This window comes from Danio rerio, chromosome 13 (assembly GCF_049306965.1).
Source record: "Danio rerio strain Tuebingen ecotype United States chromosome 13, GRCz12tu, whole genome shotgun sequence".
Taxonomy (NCBI): domain Eukaryota; kingdom Metazoa; phylum Chordata; class Actinopteri; order Cypriniformes; family Danionidae; genus Danio; species Danio rerio.
This window is the reverse complement of record NC_133188.1, coordinates 39,486,007-39,500,038: the sequence shown is the minus strand read 5'-3', so window position 1 is coordinate 39,500,038 and position 14,032 is coordinate 39,486,007. Positions and strand designations below refer to the sequence as shown.

The 14,032-nt window shown below is 35.5% G+C and overlaps 1 protein-coding gene and 1 long non-coding RNA gene across 2 annotated transcripts in view; one reads left to right on the top strand and one right to left on the bottom strand.

Annotated features, from left to right (window-relative positions):
* Positions 1–404: 404 nt before the first annotated feature.
* Positions 405–14,032, top strand: part of si:dkey-157l19.2 — a 47,312-nt gene continuing 33,684 nt past the window's right edge. The window contains exons 1-2 of the mRNA XM_684462.10: positions 405–412; positions 3,281–3,477. Of these exons, the coding sequence (XP_689554.7) occupies positions 405–412; positions 3,281–3,477 (205 nt within the window). The remainder of the gene's footprint in view (positions 413–3,280; positions 3,478–14,032) is intronic.
* LOC141377036 (uncharacterized) lies at positions 7,371–12,499 on the bottom strand. Its single transcript, XR_012388833.1, has 3 exons — positions 12,287–12,499; positions 11,854–11,984; positions 7,371–9,799 (listed from the first exon to the last, which is right to left on the bottom strand). It is a non-coding gene; the product is annotated as an uncharacterized lncRNA (long non-coding RNA).

Here is a 14,032-nt window from a genome sequence, read left to right as displayed (position 1 = left end):
TCAGATGTCGCCACAGCGGACTGAACCACCAACTATTCCAGCATATATTTTTACGCAGCGAATGCCCTTTTAGCTGCAACCCAGTACTGGGAAACATCCATATACACTCATTCACACACACACACACACTACGTACAATTTAGTTTTTTCTATTTACATAGAGTGCATGACTTTGGATTGTGGTGGAAACCTGAGCATCAGGAGGAAACCCAAGCGAACATGGGGAGAACATGCAAGAAACACCACACACACAGAAATGCCAACTAATCCAGCCGGGAATCGAACCAGCAACCTTCTTTCTAAGAGGCGACGGTGCCAAGATTGTGTTTTTCGAGGTTCTGAGAAACAGATTGAGAAATAACAGCTCTGCTCATCCAGGTGATTCAGAAAGTGATGATTCAAGAATGTCCAGGTAAATTTCAGCATCTACATTCTTAGCCCCCCCCCTCCCAAAATATTCCTCAAAAAAGCTGAACGTTTCACAAGCCAGGAAATTTGACTCACAGCGGTTTCCACAAGATCATGTTGTTCATCCTGGTGGGATTGAGTTCATACTTGCAGCTCCCTGGTTGTGGCGGGAACGAATGACGACATGTTCTTTGATGTTTGATGTTGAAGTAATGCCGATGGCTGATTGGCTGAAACTGAAAACTATGACTATGACACCTAAAAGAAAGAAGTGTATTATAGTCCTTTCAGTTCCTTTCAATTTTAATTTATTTAATTTGTTATTTTATTTTTATTTATTTATTTATTATTTAATTTTGATTAATTTAATTTACTATTTATTTTAATTTATTTTGTTTTATTATTTAATTTTAATTTATTTAATTTGTTGTTTTATTTTAATTTATTAATTTATTGTTTTGTTTTTTATTTGTTATTTACTTTTAATTTATTCAAATGTATTATTTAATTTGTATTTATTTAATTTATTATTTACTTTTAATTTTGGCAAGGCAGTGGCGTAGTAGGTAGTGCTGTCGCCTTACGGCAAGAAGGTTTGAACCTCGGCTCAGTTGGCGTTTCTGTGTGGAGTTTGCATGTTCTCCCTGTCTTCGCGTGGGTTTCCTCCGGGTGCTCCGGTTTCCCCCAGTCCAAAGACAGTGAGGGAAAGCCGACAAGAAAATAAATGAATGAATTTACTTTTCATTTATTTACATTTAATTAATTTATTATTTCAGATTATTCATTCATTATTCATTCATTTTCTTGTCGGCTTAGTCCTTTTATTAATCCGAGGTTGCCACAGCGGAATGAACCGCCAACTTAACCAGCAAGTTTTAAGCAGCTGATGCCCTTCCAGCCGCAACCCATCTCTGGGAAACATCCACACACACATTCACACACACACTCATACACTACGGACAATTTAGCCAACCCAATTTTCCTGTACCACATGTCTTTGGGCTGTGGGGGAAACCATAGCACCCGGAGGAAACCCACACAAAGGTAGGGAGAACATGCAAACTCCACACAGAAACGCCAACTGAGCCAAGGTTCGAACCAGCGAACCAGCGTCCTTCTTGCTGTGAGGCGACAGGACTACCTACTGCGCCACTGCCTCGCCTTATTCAATTTATTATTTAATTTAAATTTATTTTATGTTATTAACATTAAACTCTTATCACTTTCAATTCATAATCAGTTTTAAATTCATACGTGTAAATTTTCAAACAATCTAAAAAAAAATACTTTGATGTATGCCTCTGACCCTTTTATGGTGTAATAAATACAAACTAAGCTTGAATTGTTTTAATGTGGGCGAACACTCCATATGTTTTGTATGTTTGTTCATTTTGTTTTGTCTGTGCACCGTTTTCCCGCATAAAATATCTGAAAAATATTTCAATGACACCATGTGTTGTAGCTACTGTAAAACTTGCTCTATGTAAAACTTTAATTAATAGATATTTAATTAAATTAAAAGGCACATATTTTAACCCCCTTTTACATGATGTAAGATAAGCCTTTGGTGTCCCCAGAATGTGTTTGTAAAGTTTCATCTCAAAATACCCATCAGATTATTTATTATAGCCTGAATCTGCCCATTTTTGTGTCAGCAAAATAGCATGTGGCTTTAAATGCAAATGAGCTGCTTCATCCTGTTTCATCCTACTTCACTGTTCCCATGTTCGTGTCTGCTTCTTATCATGCATAACATCAGATAAACAGCAGTCAGTGATAGAGACAGACTCGGATGAAGCTGAAATAAGGCCACTAGTCAAAAATACCAGGTAAGTTTACTTAATGTATTTGTGGTGGAGTTTATTCAAGCCTTTCTGAAATGATGAGTCACTCACACAAATGCAGTTTGCATTCACATACACACATACATATTAGCTTTTATTCTAGTGCACTCTTTACTTTTAGTGCATAATTTGTAAATTGCAAGGTCCCGGAACAGATCAGGTTTAAAAATGCCAGAGGAGTGAGAGGTGTTGTGTTATTGGAGGGGAGGGTGGTATGGGGGGTGAATGCGGGTGTCACAGACAAAAGTGAAATGGAGGGGAGTTGTCGTGGACGAAAGTGGAAGTGCCGAATCAGATTTCAGAGGATCAGATTTCTTGTTTTGGCACGAATGAAGCCCTGCTTTTACTGACACTATGCTGCCGGTAGTGATTATATTGGTTAAGAATTACACAGTGGTTTTACTCTCTTTATTACAATCATGGTAAACTTATAAAACTAATGAAAATCAAAGAGAATTGTAATAAATTTTAATGCCAGTTTATTTGCAAAAAAATGTTCTGTGGACATGTGTATTGTATACATGTTATTATAGAAAGATGGCGCCTGTCAATCAATGCAATGGGCGGGGAAAACCAGACTCCTATGTCACGTTGCGGTGGGCCTCAAAATCACAGGGAAAAGAGACTTGTTGGGTTTATATCATTCCAATATGACAGTCCACACACTGTATCTACACAGTTCTGTCCAAACAGCTAATAAAAGATGATTTTCATCATAGGTGCCCTTTATCATTTTATTATTTTTTAGTTTTTTTTTTTTGCACTTTATTTATTACTTTTTTATTATTTCGCATTTATCTTATTTAAAAATTTGTCCTGAAATGACTAAGCATCACCATAGCAATACATCCTGTAAGTCATAAATGGCATATAAATCAGCTCCACGCCCTTTAATCAGCGTGTTACGTAATGACGTCTACAGGATGTGTTTGTGGCGCGGCCGCGGGGAGGCGCCACTGAGCGGCCGAGCAGCTGAAAATGTTTGGAAACTCCCTTTAATTCTCACCTGGAGCCTCTTGAGGATTAAGCGGAGAGGAGGACCTGAAGAAGCCCAGTCTGCAAGCACTATTCCAGACTCACTGCTCTCTGAGGGACGACTTTGTCCGAAAACAGTTTTGTGGAAATGCCTCACCTGAACTTTCCAGACCAGACTCACATGGTCCGTCCGATCTAAGGGATTTTATAGCGCTGGACGAGAGGAAACTGGGGGATCCCGACTATACAGGTAAAAACAAAAACTGCTCAAATATGAATATGAATATGACATGACAACACGTGAAGTGTGTATGAAGTAAAGTTAGAGGTAAAACTAGAACACTTTATTTACTCAGCTCTATTGTTTGCTCTGTGGGTTTAATCATTAAAGTTTGTCCGTCTCTGTGTGGTCTTAGTTTCAGTAACTTAAGTCTCTTTCACTTGATTGCATGCTTTCATTTACTGAACAAGATGGTTGTTTGAGGATGGTTAGCTTGTGTGCTGGATGATGATGCTTTTTATATGTTATTGTGTTGTGAATAATCCTGTTAAGTCCTGTTTTAGATGTGGAGGTACGGTTTGTTTTATGCATTAATCTGTATTTGTATTCTGTATACTTTTGTTTTTTAACAGCGAGGATCGCAATGGAAACAAGCCCAGGGCTTTATTGTGTTTATATCCTCGACTGTTTTATTTCAAAATGTATGGAATTCTAGTATTTTTGTACAATTTGTCTAAACGTCAAAAAAAAAAAAAATTCAATTCAATTAAATTCCACATATTTTTAATTCTCTATCTAATCCTTAAACTACCTCGTCTACCAAATGGTTGACCATGGTTTTAAATAATGAAATTCATTTAAAGTGACTGGTTTACACAAAAATCAAACAAACATAATCCTGTTGCACTACACTTGATTTTCATTTTATTGTAAAAAAAAAAAAAGAAAAAAAAAGAAAAAAAAAGAAAATGTGTTAAATGAGAATCTGAAATATTTAATATTTTCTGATTTTTACACTTTTCCTAATATATGTATTAATTTTGGTACTTTTAAACCGATAAATCAACCTCTACTAAGTGGTTGATATTTTTGAAATTTATTAGTATTGTTATCATTATTATTTGTTGGTGGGTGGGTATGGTAAAGGGTTAGGTCAGTGACTTTCATTTTTAATAATTAAAATTTTTGTAATCTAATTTAAACTGCAACACAATTTATACGAACAACGAATTGCACAATTTTGTAATAAAATTGCTCTCTGATTTTTTTGGGCAGGAGGGAATCTGTCAAAAAAATTTTAATTCATAATTAGCTTTACCTTCATAAGTGTTCTCATAAAAATTTTAAGTTCTGCTGCATTCGATTCACAACATTAGTTTTTTTAATCAATATTATTTTATTATATAATTATTTATTGTTGTTGTTGTTGTTGTTGTTGTTAATATAATTATTATTATTATTATTAATTTTTTTTTAAGTGTCAGTCAGTGTGGTGCAACCAGTGTTCACTGAGCTGTTTTGTAGTCATGTGACAAAGATAAACCCCTGTAGACTCTCTCATGACTGTATTATTTTAATATATTTTCACAAAAAACCTGAAGGTTGGCCAAGGTCAAATCAAGGAAAACATTTTAATTGTATTTATTTATCAGTTAAAGCAGGAATTGTCAAAAAGAAGAAGTATTTTAAAATAAGAAAACATATAATTAGTAATGTAAGAAAAGGACTAATATGACAAAATGAATTATAGAAATGAAAAAAAATCAGTAATTAAATAAAGTAATACTAAGATAAATATAAACAATCATATTTTAAAGATAAAAATAATTATAAGGATAAAATTAAGATAAAAATTATAATAATAACACACCAGTATAAAGGAGACAAGCTAATACATAGAAATTGAGTAAATCTAATAACTATAAAATAATCCAAAATGTATATGCAATATTTAAATTATATAGTATAGTACAGTATATGTAATATTTAAATTGTCCAGTGAATTTGTTACAATAAATAAAATATAGACTACAACAAACATAAATGCAATTATTTTAAAATGATGAACAATCACAACAAATGCAATATTGTAACTCAGTAACTGCATATTCCAATGATATTTTACACCTATTTCTAGTTTTTTTTTAATATGAGTTACTTAAAATTAATGAGTTACTTAATACTTAAAATTGTCCAATGGGGTCCCTCATAAAAGGATGCTAATATTTGTTTATCTGTGACATCTAAACATGTAAAACCCCTAGGTTACATCACAAGTTTTCCTTGACCATTTTCAAAAAATGAGACTTTGAAATATAAATACAACTTTACAAATTATATTTTGTTGTTGTTGTTGTTGTTGTTTTTGTTGGTCATTTTCCTTCCACATATGTTTATCATCTCAGACATTTCTTATCTGGCACTGATCTATAGAATTACAATAAATTGTTAAATTCCAGTGAAGGGAAAAAAAAAACTAAATCAGTATCAGTTGTGCATGTTTTAGCAGTGTGTGAGTGTCCTTTACACACACATGTAGCTTAGAGGTGCTTCACCTTGAGCAGGTTTGCATATTAACCTGAAGCAGAGGGGTTTGGAGAGGTGGAGCGAGACTGAGGGACTCCTGCACTTATATTCTTAGCTTGTGTGCTGTTAATCATGGGTGACTTGAGAAAGAGAGAGAGAAAGAGAGCTAGAGAAAGGTGATTGTAGGTATTGTTGGTCTTGGGTGTGTCTGTACCCGTCAGGCTGCCATGCAGAGGCTTGTTTCTGTAGAGATTCCAGATCAGTTGCGCAAGTGTGTGCTGAAATGGGAGGTGTGTGTGTGTGTGTGTGTGTGTTTTCCACTGGCCAACTGTAGGAAATAAAGTTACTGACTGATCTAATAGAGCGTCCCTTTGGTTTTATTTATGGTTAATTTGCTTTTGCATGATCTGAATCCATCGCTCGCAGTGTTTTTGACGTGTTTCACATGCTCGTTCCTCAACAGCCACGTGGTGAGGTCATAGCCTGTTGTCATGGTGACCAGTTGTTTGTGAAATGTGTGTTGATGAATTGCAGCGCCACACTGACATGGAAATGGGTGAAGATAAAAATATTTACTTATTGTGATTGGCGCAACAGACCTCGTCATTTTAAAGAAGGCTTTGCATTTGTTCGTTTATGCTTTGATTGGCAGATTAATTCATTTAGATGTTTTGTAGATTTTTCAGCAAATTTTGTATATTTTTCGATTTTTCTAAGCATGTTTTGTAGATTTTTATTTATTTTATTTTTTTAAAGATTTTTTTATTATTACTATCATTATTTGGATTTTTTTGCTTCACAGATTTTTGGTTCAACATGTCTCACTCCAAAGTCCTGTTTTAATAGGAAATAACATGCAAACAGTACAATGATGTTTGACGCACAGTATAGAAAAATGCACTAGGAAGTAGTAAATTATGGCTTTAAAAATGTAAGCAGCAATATTAGAGTCATGTGAATTCAGTTTTTTTTCTCCAAATTTCATTTTATTTGTCCTTTTGAATTAGAATTGCATTATTATTAATAATAATAATAATGATGATGATAATAATGATAATACACTTTAGTAATCAAAGAGCATATTTATTTTGCAGTTGAAGTCAGCATTATTAGCCCTCCTGAATTATAAGCCCCCCTGTTTATTTTTTCCCCAGTTTCAGTTTAACGGAGAGAAGATTTTTTTTCAACACATTTTTAAACATAATCATTTTAATAACTAATTTATTTTATCTTTGTCATAATGACAGTGCATAATATTTTACTGGATATTTTCAAGACACTTCTATACAGCTTAAAGGCACATTTAAAGTCTTAACTAGGTTAATTGGGTTATCTAGACAGGTTAGGGTAATTAGACTATCGAAAAAAATATATAGCTTGAACGGGCTAATAATTTTGACCTTAAAATGATTTTTAAAAAATCAAAAACTGCTTTTATTCTAGCCAAAATAAGACGGCCAGAAAAAAAAATGTGATCATGGAAGTAAACTCATACTTTGTCCTCAAATAGACGTCAGAAGCTAACAAAACCACTAGCAAAACACACCTCAGTATGTGTGTTATAATCCACACACGCAGAACATGCAGACTTAAAAAAAATGTAAGCAGCAACATTAGGGTCATGTGAAATGTTTTATTTTTTTCCCAAACTTCATTTTATTTGTCCTTTTTTAAATAAAAAAAATATTAATAATAATAATAAAACACTTTAGTAATCAATGAGCATATTTAATTCTTAATATGAGTGAAACTTCACAACCATTTTTTTAGAAATTAAAACAAAATACAAATTTATAACCAAGCAGAACAGCTTATATTTGGAGAAAAACAGTAGAACAGTGACTTTTTTTTTTTTAGATCAGCTGTAGGAAGTAAAGTTTATACTTTGTCCTCAAATAGGCGTCAAAAGCTAACAAAACCACTAGCAAAACAGACCTATCAGTATGCATGTAGTAATCTACAGAACATGCAAACTTCGTATTTAAGTAGTTTCTTGTGGTTTAATGTTGACGGATAATAGTCTGTATAATGATTTGATTGGGTGTACTGATCTATTCATCCAAAATGTTTTAAATGCAGCATAAATGGGGTATATGCACACAGACTTCTAATTTCAGTCAGCCAGCCCCAGGGCTTCCAGTTAATTGGCATCCCATACAAAATTGCAGTGTTTATGATCTGCTTTCTTTTAAAACAGAGATCTTCACTGCCTGGCTGAGATATGTGGGTATCAGACCATAAAGAAGCACTGCATTAAATTATATTTTTTCGCGACATGTCTTTAAAATATGGGCATTATTTTACCCCAATATTTTCAATGGAATTTCTGCGCTATGCTTCCACTAATGACATCGCTTACGTTTAAACTGTCTTTCATCCCCCTTTTTTTTTTTTTTAGCTTTAACCGCTAAATGTATGCTTGCATCTATTTAACTGATTATGTTTGAATTAAATTACAACATTAGTGCTGTAAAAGAAACCTTATGAAATTGAAAATAGTCATAAAGCTTTCACCGGAAGCTTAGCATTTGCTGAAAAACAGTGTGCATACAGCCCATTGTTACAAGTCATCGCTATCAGTTGTACTACCAGTCATTTTCTGTGCATGGCTGCACAATATATCATTTCAGCATCCATTTTGCAATGTGTGCATTCACAATAGTCACATCACAGGATCTGCGATGTTGAGCTGGGATTATAATTTATCAGCAATGAAGACTGTACAGTGTTATTTCACATTACATTTGATTATTTAATTACCGTACCTGAATATCTGACTACTGTTTGACTCTCCAGAGAACAATAAAGCATTTCTTGTTAAACTTTTATCTTTGTTTTTGTCCATCAGACCTTTATAAATGCTTGCAATTTGTTTGATTCACTGCATTACAAAAATATCCCAGTCAATCTATATTAAGGATTTCAAAATAGAGTTATTAAAGCCATCTGCTGACATTGTGTTCATATCGCAATATATATGGCAAAAAATAAGATATCGCAATGTCCAATATTTCCCAAAGTCGTGCAGCCCTAATTCTGTGTCTCTTTGTGGAAATCCATAGCGTCATGTATGCATAGTTGGTAGGGAAAAAAATTAAAAAGAGATGAGCTCTTAAACTTGTCTCACTCAAAAGTCCTGTTTTAATAGGAAATAAAATATTCCAAAAGCAGAATAAATGTGTTTTTATGCAGAGCTGAGGAAGCAGCAATTTGTGGTTTTGACACACAATCAAAGTTTTTGAAGATCTGTGGTTGAATTTAGCAAACATGGGAAATAACTTCCAGCACCTTTTTAATGGCAAATTGAGAATGAGATCTGTTTGAAGTGTTGTTGATGATGGTTTTCCCACGCTAGCAAATGTTGCTTTATTCAGGGAAACTTAAAACTGGTTTTCCTTGGCAAGCAAATCATCTGACAATTGGCTGGTTTGGCTCCAGGGCAGTAACCCATCAGCTGGCACAACAGACCCTGAAACGGAGCACTGATTGATCAGTCTGATAGCTTTATCAACGGCTGGTAGATTAAATCTCATTGATCTTTGTGTTGCTGGATGATAATATTCCTTCAGAGCTTGAGTAGTTTCAATTTAAAACTCTTGATGAAACGGGCTGTTCTGACAATTAATCATTATATGATCAGCCCCGATACCTGCAGAACTAATTGAGCGTGAAACACTCCTAATTAGCGTAAGAGAAGTGTTAAGTGAGACATGATGAAAGTAAAAGTGTTTTGGATTGTATCAGCATTATACAGGGAGGGCAGTTCTGCATTGTTTGAAGATGATACACCCTGAGCCTAAATATTACAAGCACCTGCATAATATGCTTTTGGTTCTTCATGTGCCAGCCAATGCCTGTCCTGTGGTTTCTTGCACAAATGTTTTGGAGCTGATCCTTCAAGTCCTGTAGGTTGTGTGGTGGAGCTAGTGTGGATCAAACCTGTTGGTCCAGCTCGTCCCACAGATGCTTATTCGGATTGAAATCTGGAGAATTTGAAGGCCAGGACAACACCTTTAACTTCGTCATGTCCTTCAACCCATTTATTCTAAAAAAAATAAATAAATAAACAAAAATTGGGTTCCACACAGAACTTCATGTTGTCTCAACACTACGGTTGTCACGACTCACAATGGCATAAATTTAGGCCATGATACTATACCAGCTGAAGTATCAGGAGAATACCAAGCAGTATTGCGATTACTGTATAAATTCATAACTCAAATCTACAAAATGAAGCAAGTTGTCACAAATATTATATTTTATATGTTTTAATACTTAACTGCTGTGTTGCTTTCTCTAAAATATGAATTTGTTTTTAGCATTTTTATCTGACAGAATGACTCAAACATATAGACTCTCAGTTTAAATTATTGAAGCACCATGGGGACAGTCGCAGGGTTTCGGTTCTTAAAGCAGATGCTTTTTGTCACGTGAAATGAGTTTAAAATATCCTATTCTTCTTCTTTTTGGTCATGCATTTAACAATAAGACATTATTCGACATTATGAATATTTCACTTTCGTTTAACAGTTTGTGTTTGAGCCACAGAAAAATCGAGGCTTTTAACGCACCTTACTTCATCTCAAATTTTAATAGTTTTTTTGTTTATTTTGCAGATAACTGACCAACAAAAATACATTTAACTAAGACAAAAATTATACCAAACGAAATTCATTACAAGAAGAGATTTTTTTTCAACCAAATATGAAGTTAAAAAAAAATGTGTTTTTATTGTTTCCTGTTTCTATTTTTTTTTTATCTATTGTATTTTTTCTGTCTTATTAGGTAACCCAAAGTCATTTTTAAATGTCACTTTAATGTGTTGTTCTTTTTAAGAGATTGTGGTGTGGTAATCATAGCTAAATGATATTCACAGGAACAAAAATGAACTGATTCACATTGTGTTTGATGCACCAAAAAACAAATTAAAATAAAGTGATCCACTGATTATTTGCCGGCACAAACCTGTGAGGATTTAATGACTTTTCCACATTCATCATTAACTATTGTAGAACCGTCAATGACGATACTATCGTTTACAAGCTACAAAGTCACCGCCAGTATTTTAGAGCCATAGTATCGCGGTGCTACTAAAGTACAGGCAAAACGTGCAACCCTACTCAACATAAATCCATATAAAGAGTTCACACTCAGCTGATGATTGATTATAAAGTGTGTCTGGCATGCTGAGAGAGCCCTGAGCTCATAAGACCCTTCGTTTGCAAGACGAGAGGGGAGTTTGAGCTCTGGTAGGTCTCGAACTCTCCTGCTTATTTATGGCTAATAAAAAATTAGGGATTGCTATGGAGCTATATACTGCTGATTAAGAGCTCATCTCTTTTAGATTGTGGGAGGAAACTGGAGAGCCCAGAGAAAACCCACGCAAGCATGGGGAGAACATAGGGGTGGAAGGGTGGATTTTTCATGACGAAGATAACTGAGGCAGGAGACTCTGGTTATTTATAGTAAGTTAGGAATCATCTGATTGGTGAATCATGTGTTTGCTAAATTTAAGTCCAAATGAATGGCCGGGCTCAGGATTTCCCAGGAGAACATTGAACAGAACTGTGCAATTCATCACTTGTTTCTGATGTACAAAATGAAAACAGGACTATTAGGACTAGAAAACCTGGAAAAGTTTGGGTCTGGCACTCTTGTAGGCATTATTGATGAAGGACAGGGTCAACACAATCTCTCTGATTGGTTTACAGCAGTAAAGTCCCATTCACAGAGAGTGTGATGTGCTTTGTTGTGTGACTTGTGCCTCAGCCTTCTGTAAGATTGGATGGTTTTCTTTGCACTTGTGCATCAATCAGCTTTGGGCGCAGCCCCTAGGTCCTAATTTTAGACTGATTTGTCAGCATTCAATATACGGATAACTAGAAGTGACTTTTTGTTTACCATCTAGTCTACCCAGAGCTTAATATGTGGCCTTGTTAAGAAATAGTCAACGATATCTGTTCCCCTGTGCTTTATACAACAATAATTATTGGCTTCATGTAGATTATGCAATAAGGTATTTCTTGATTGTGTAAAAAAATGAGAAGAGTCATGATTTTATAATTATAAAAAAGGTGAGGTGTTCCAGGCATGTCCCACCTGGAGCAGTCCTCGGGGAAGATCCAGGACACGCTGGATGTCTTTCGGTTGACCAGGGAACACCTCGGGATCCCCCTGGAGGAGCTGGAGGAAGTGTCTGGGGAGACAAAGTCTGGATTTCTCTCTTAAGACTGCTGCCCCGTGACACAGTCCCAGAAAAGCGGATGAAAATGAGATGAGATGAGATATTTTAGCAAGATGATATTTTATTAAGATTGATTTGTATTAAGATGTAAAAGAGTTTTATGGAAATCATATTTATTACTTCACTGAAAATGATTCATTGGATTTACAAATTTCTATTTAGGTAAGTTGTTGCATTTAAGTAATTTTGGTAAATTGCTGAAATTAAACCTAACAAATCAAGTTAGTTAATATTACCAAATTTAATTAGTTGAAATTCAGCCCATATAAATTGTTTGCAACCACTTACCTTAACATTTTGTAAACCCAGTGAATCATTTTTCAGTGTTCTTGATTTTATGATGATACAGTGAGACGGTTCTGCATGGTTTGATGTAATGCGGTGAGAGTTTTGTTTTGAGACTCAAGAAGCTCCATTAAAACCCAGACATTAGCAGTTTAATAGAAGAAGGACTGAGGAAAAACAGGATAAGAGAAAGAAGACAATGATGGAAGGAGAGGAGGAGCTGCAGGAGGAACCCACAGGAATTATACAATTATCAGTCGTTTAGGAATGTTACTCCTGCTCTCGACAAGCTGCTGCAAAGCCCCAGAACACACACACACACACACACACACACAGTTTACCAATAGAACAAAACGCATCCAAACATCAGAGTGTGTATTTTTGAGGATGAAATCAGACTGAAATCTGATCTGATCGTCAGCAAACACATCACTGAAGTGTGGAAGTTAAATAGTGATTGTATTCCCTCATGATAAAAAAATACACTTATCTCCTTTGGATTTATTTCACGTCACACGAATATCTGATATAAAGCCATACCTCGGGTGGTCTTCTCGGATTCATGTGTTTTGTATCAGTCTGTGATATTGTGCTAATGCACTGTAATGGTAGCTCTGAGGAAAGACAGACACTCCCATAAGGACATAATGTGCAGTTAGCATGACAGCTATCAGCACTTTCCTTCACCGTTCCCCAGCAGCACTTAAGGAGGAATTCAGCTCCCTTACCCTGAATTCCTTGGGTTTGAGGCCCAAAAAAGCGTTTCCGAATTGTCTGCGTACGAGACATAAAAGTGTTCCTGTCTCACACGCTTGTGATGCTGCACATAGTTCTACATGTAACGTCTGGTGTGTAACCAACACAAGATGCGTTGCTCATAAGTGAATGTCTCTTTGACTGGAAAATCCCTGTGCACAATGCGTGTGGGTAGAAATGCCAGTCTGTTCCGTCCACCTAGTGAACTCTCTGCCATGAAACACTAGTAGAACGAAGCTGCAGATAAGGTAAGCATAGTACAATTCTGTGTGTGTGTTCGTGTGACCACAGTTAATATCCCTCAGGCATTTTATCTTCCAGATTTACCTCCGTTTCCTGTTACCCACATGAGCACACACACACACGCACACATCCTCTGCTGTAGTGTGTGCAGGTGTGCTAAGCCAGGTGTCTCTGTCTGGCACACACCTCATACTTAGTTAATGAGGATAACTATGTAATAGAATACTGTCATAGTGAACATGGTATGCATATTACTGTTGAAATGTTTGGGGCGAAATTAATAATATTCAGTATTTAGTTTTGCAAGAAATTAACATTAAGCAAGAATGCTGATCATGTCTGATCGATGTAACGAAGATTCCATCTGTACTTTAGATCAGCATAGAAAATGCTGAAAAGAAAGCAGCACTGTTTAAAATAATTGATGTTCTAAATTGGGATGAGCCTAATCATTTAGTCCTGTGAGTCATCATTCATTCATTTTCCTTCGGCATAGTTCCTTATTTATCAGGGGTCGCCACAGCGGAATGAACCGCCAACTATTCCAGCATATGTTTTATGCAGCAAATGCCCTTCCAGCTGCAACCCAGTACTGGGAAACACCCATACACTCTTGCATTAACACACACACTCCCTCACTTTGTTTACCCAATTCACCGATAGGGCATGTCTTTGGACTGTGGGGGAAACAAACCAGTAACCTTCTTGCTGTGAGGCAACTGTTAACCACTGAGCCACCGTGCTGCCCTT